Genomic DNA, 5,999 nt, shown 5'->3' on the forward strand with positions numbered 1-5,999 from the left:
ACCCTGTGATTTATAGTTTTCTTCCCCAGTTTAGAACAGTCCATCCTATCTTGTAGTTGTCTTGACTTCCCTACCATCTAAAAGTTCTATAACGACATAGTTTTTCCCCTCTTTTTGGCTTGCATTGTCCTTATTTGTCAATTGGTGTCTCTGGTTCCCTGTCTGCAATCTTGTAGGCTTATTTACTTTGGATACTTCCATAGCTGGGTTGGTTTCTGGGTTATATCATCATGTGTGTTAATGGTCAGTTGTTGGCTGTTGTTGTTTCTCTGTCCAAAGGGCTCCCTTTAACATCTGTTGTAAGGTTGGCCTGGTTTTAACAAATTCCTTTAATTTCTGCTTATCCTGAAATGTCCTAATTTCACTATCATATTTGAGGGACAATTTTGCTGGGTATATAAATCTTGGTTGGAAATTTTTCTCTTTCAGGGTTTTATATATATATACCATCCCATTGTCTTCTTGCCTGCATGGTTTCTGTTGAGAAATCAGAGTTTAGTCTTATTGGTTGCCCCTTGTATTTAACTTTTCATTTTTACCGTGCTGCTCTCATGATTCTTTCTTTGTCTTTGGTTTTGGTGAGTTTGATGATGATATGTCTGGGTGATTTTCTTTTGGGGTCTATCCTGTTTGGGGTTGGTTGGACTTCCTGAATGGATATATTCTCATCTTTCATCACACCAGGAAAATTCTCCTCCAACAAATCTTTGACAATTTTCTCTGTGGTTTAACTTGTCTCTTCCTGTACTAGAATTCAGATTACATGTAGGTTATTCCTTTTGATGGTATCCCACATGAACCTTAGGCTTTCTTCATTTTGTTTTGATCTTTTTTCTGATTTATCCATTTCCAAAGAAGTGTTCAGGTATTTGCCGTCAATCTCCCTAATTCTGTCTTCCATTGATTCAATTCTGCTCTTTTGCCCATTCAATGTCTTCTCTATTTCTGAAAATTTAGTACTAATCTTCTGGATTTCTGTGTGTAGATTTTGTATCATTTCTAATTTTTCATTTATTTTGTCATTTTGTTCTTATATTCTCTTTTGACATTGTTCTAGGGTTTTATCTGTTTTCGTTGGTCTGTCTCTCAATTCATTGAAGATACCTAAATATAATTCTTTTGAATTCCTTATCAGGGAGTTCCAATGGTGCATCTTCCTCAGGGATGTGTTTTGGGTCTGTATCCTGGTGCCTTGTTTCTCCTGCTTTATCTTGCTTGTTTGTGTGGATTGTGATGGTCTATTGTCTCTGAGGCATTGTGACATTTTTGTGTTTATATTTAATTGGTGATTGTGTGTTAGAGTGACTTGCCCACAGTTATTATCTTTTTTGTATATTTTCTACACAAGCAGGGTACTGTGCTCCTCAATTCACTAGTTGACAGCACTTATACATTCACCACCTGTCTCCTTCCCTGTTGTCAGCCTCTCATATGTCCCTTCTGATCTTGGCAAACAGAGCCTATTCTTAGGTCCCTGGAATCCAAATGAGAATACTATCACTTTAAAATCCAAAATGGTTGCCACTTGTAATGATTCAAAATGGCTGCACCCTCAGTCACTTTAAATATCCAAAATGGCCACCACTTGTAAACATTCAAAATGGCTGTGACCTCCATCACTTTTAATAATCCAAAATGGCTGCCACTTATAAGCATTCAATATGGCCATGCCCTTGTTCACTTTAAATATCCAAAATGGCTGCCACATGTAAACAATCAAAATGGCTGCACCTTCTGGACAGCAGAAAGTCAACAGCTCAGGTTGTCTCCTTCCTTGCTGTTTCCCTTCCTAGTCATCGGCCACCAGTGCAGTCATCCCTGCAGCCCTTGGTGACCAGGGCTGATCTTTAGGTCAATTCTCAGGTCCCAACACCACTTGGAAATATTCAGGCTATTGGTCCCTCAGAGTAGCTGACAGTCTGCAGCTCTGACCGTGTCTGTACTCACTGTTTTTGTTCAGGTTTTTCCATTAGTTGGTGACTAATCTACTTCTGTACAGGTCCTTTCAAAGTTTAGGGCTCCAGGATTATCTTCTTTATCTCTGTCAATGATTTTTCTTTTCTTTGTTGAAGAGGGTCTATGTTGCTTGTCTGCCTATCCCTCCATCTTACCAGAAGTCCCTCAACACCTTTTTTTTTTTTTTAATGCATTGAAAGTACCAAAGCTGTTTGAATTACAGGCCATGAGAGAGACCTTTTCCCCATAAACAAAGGTGCAATTCTAATACTCTATCTTTTATTTGCAGAATGTTATGGATGGAGAAAGGAGCTCTGGTGGCAAAACAGTTAAGTGCTCAGTTGCTAACTGGAAGTTAGCAGTTTGAATACCAAGCATTTCTGCAGGAAAAAAAAAATCTGGCCATCTACATCAGTAAAGATTATAGCCTAGAAAACCCTGTGGTGCATTTCTACCCCAACACATGTAGTCACTGGGAGTTGAAAATCAACTCATTGTCACCTAACAGCATGAATGGGAGGAAAGGGGTGTTGTGAGTAGGAAGAGTGGATTACTGTTTTCCTGTGGTGTTTTTTTTAATCTATCTGTCTGTCTGTCTGTCTATATATCTGTCTATCTCTCTATTTCCACAAGAGAACATGCTTAGAATGAAAGAATTGCTGTGAATTTTTGGGTTGAATCTTTTGCTCAGCAGCACTCAATCATATGGACAGGAAAATAGGTGCAAACAAATTGTTGGCAAAGATTTATGACTTCAATTCATCGTATGTCAATAGCATAGTACTTTCTGTAGCATAATAAATACAATGAAATGGCTGACACGAGCATTTCCTGTAGGTTCTGCTGTGGGATACGAATGGAGTGGGAAAGAGTTTTAGGTTTAAGAAGAGAAGGAAAAGGCAGTAAAATATTGACTAATTTTCCAGGAATGGAAATATTTCCAAGAATGGAAAACCAGAAAGTAGAAGGCAGAGTACCAAGAGATACTATTTTAAAACCACAACTAAACTTCACTTACGTTCATACAAATGTTCCAACTCTTTTCAAAATTTATTTTTATTGAAAATACGGTTTTTAGCAGGTGTTCTTATGAAAACAATTGTTGCCTTATCAAGTCCTTACAGATTTCCATATGGAAGTCGTAAGACTTTATGTTCAAAGGTTTATTTTTTTGGTCTTTTACCATATACATACATAAAATACCCATTTCCTACTCATGTCCATACAGCCTCATATTACTTACTGAAGGCTCAGTTATCATCTGGTCTTCCTCTCTTCTGTAGAACGACAGCAGAGAGATGTGGACAGATGAGGACTGTAAGTATTTGGAAACCAACAATATGGATGAACATGACACTGGAGTTGACTCCGCCTTATGGAGACCCTGTGTCAGAGTAGGACTGTGCTCCACAGGGTTCCTAGCAGCCGATTTTTGAGAAGTAGATCTCCTGGCCTTTCCTCCAGGATGCCTCTGAGTGAATTTGAAGTGCTATCCTTTCAGTTAGCAGCTGACCATGTTTACTATTTTCACCACCCAGGGGATCCTGAATATCTAATAGTTTTCTGTGTATTTACAGAAAATTTACAGAGAACAGAGTATTTGAAATCAGACTATACATGCAAGACATACGGGATATGAGGTTTAGACTCTTCTCATAGGGTTTTATCCCCTCTCTCTTTAACCATTTCCTAAAATATGGGAGCCATTAGTCCATTTAACAACAGTTTATTGACTATCTACCACTTGTTTGGGATTGTTCTAGTTCCAAAACCAAATAAGACATGGAACTTTAGGGTTGATTATAAAATAATGAATATTATTTTTAGAGCACCTATCTCAAGCTTCGAACCCATATTGAAAGGAGAGGGCTACACACTTTTCCCTATTCCTCTTCCATATTTCAACCCTCCTGATAGCTAACGTTTCCCTCATCTTGTGTTTATTAATATGGCTAATACTTCAACTTTTCTTTGTCACATATTTTCAGAATGGGTTCGTGAATGAAACCTAGTCCCTGTGGAATCACATGGACAAACTTTAACCACAAAGTGTAACACTTACTAAAAGCAGGATGGTAGGGAGGCAGGCATTCATAGGACAGAAGGACACAGAGAAAGGGTAAACCATAGGGAGGAAGTGGGAGGTGAGTTGTTAGATTTCAGGGAATATAACCAGTGACACAAAACAAAAAGTGTATGCACTATTAAATGTAAAACAATTATGCTTTGTAAAACTTCACCAAAATCACAACAAAAAGTTAAAAAATAAATAAAACTGAAGAGTAAATTAAGTTCACCTTGGAATGAGAGCACACATCCTGTACCATTTAACAAGGGTTATACAGGGAATGAACATTACAGTGCTAATAGCCACCTTAGCAATCTAAACCAGAATTTTACATTTCTTTTTTTCTGTTCTTATGACAGTTGATTATTTAAATAGGGACCATTTTCCAAACAAGCCCCCATCCAAGTCCTGGAGACAATTTGATGTGCCATATTGGTGTCTTTGAGTATGTTTTGTGGTTATGTGTCTATTTGTCTGTGTCCACTGATAATTTTTATTTTTGGTCACTAGATGGTGCTCTTTCACTTTAAAATATTTCCTGTTGCAGCTTTTGCTTTTTATTTTGTGTTTATTGGTCTGTTGATGCAAAGAATGATGGAGAATTAGATTCTTTGATAAATTAGATCTAAGGTTCATCTGTCCCTTTAGAGATGCATAGGATGTTAATGGGATCATCCAACCTGTAATATAACAGGTTTTTAGATTATCATGCCATTCAAATACTTAGTTTCTTTTATGAGAAAAATAATTATTTTATTTTGTAAGCATTTTATGTCATATATATTAGAGTTAGAAACTGCAACAAAAATTTTTGTGTGGTTAATCTGTTCTCTATACATGCTTGATTTAAGAATCACTTGAAAAACCTACAAGATGCCAATTCCTGGGAACCTGTATTTTAACAAGTGCTAGAAGTGAATCTTATGAGTAGGCATGTTTTGAGTAACACTATGTTCAATCACCCACTGTAATAGTGAACATTTTCAATATAGATTAACATAAGTGTCGACCTATAGTAATTGAAACCAAAGTTGAGAAAGGCTGAAACCAAAATGTTAAATGTAGACAACTCTTTATATAAATACTGCCTTGGGGACTTATAATGACTGTAATTAGAATTATTGATGAAGCTGTTTGTTTACATAATTGTGGCCAGAGTTGGCCAGAGTATTGTAGAGGGGGTCCTTGTTAGGATGCATTTGGCAACAGGCAGTGAACGCAAGCATGATGCGCTGCTGTATGATGGTTGGAAATCCCTTTTGCTTGCTTTTAGGCCCTTCCCTTTATAATACCTGATACTGAAGCATTGCTGAAAATTTCAACCAATCTTAGGGCCTTGGTCTCACAAGTCTCCTGAGACAGGGCAAGTGGCAGAGGAAGATTTGGAGAACAGTGTAAGGAGAAGTGCTTAAGGGCAAGAGCAGCCCCCAGGAGACACTGCCTGGGGTGGGGGTGGAGGCTGGAAGTGATGATACCAACACAGATAAGCACAGCTGCTGGGATACCTCCCCAGGTGGCCAGAGATCAGCAATGCATTCTTGAACTTTGAAGCTCCTCAGCTGTGGTTAACCATGATCTCACACCTCTCACTCTAAGAGAGGGCAGCTTTGAGAACATAGTTTCCTTCCTCCTTCCTACCTTCTCTCCCTCTTTCAATTCTTTTCTCGCACCTCTCCGTCTTTTGCTCTTATTTTCACTGCTAATTACACCTTAAGAATATGATGTACCACTGTTAGTCTTTGACCGGACTTCAAGATGAGGAGATCACAATACCAGAGAAGTGTGTGTAGTTTAGAGAATATTCCCACCAGATGATTCTGAGTCATTATCCTTGAGCATGGCTGGTTAAGAAGAGTTAAAGGACTCAGACAGAACTGCTTCTTAATTGTGGAAGGTACTCAGTAAACATTAGCTGACTCCATCATGGACCTGATACATACAACAATGCATAAAGAAGGCTGGACAATCTACTTCC

General features: G+C 38.2%; 1 protein-coding gene across 1 annotated transcript in view; it reads left to right on the forward strand.

The window, feature by feature from the left end:
• Nucleotides 1–5,999, forward strand: part of BICC1 (BicC family RNA binding protein 1) — a 367,817-nt gene that overhangs the window by 307,667 nt on the left and 54,151 nt on the right. Inside the window, 1 exon segment of the mRNA XM_007958861.1 lies at nucleotides 5,041–5,054. Within this exon segment, the coding sequence (XP_007957052.1) occupies nucleotides 5,041–5,054 (14 nt within the window).

The sequence above is a fragment of the Orycteropus afer genome, unplaced genomic scaffold (genome assembly GCF_000298275.1).
Source record: "Orycteropus afer afer isolate SDZICR_OR568_19922 unplaced genomic scaffold, OryAfe1.0 scaffold00016, whole genome shotgun sequence".
NCBI classification, from domain to species: domain Eukaryota; kingdom Metazoa; phylum Chordata; class Mammalia; order Tubulidentata; family Orycteropodidae; genus Orycteropus; species Orycteropus afer.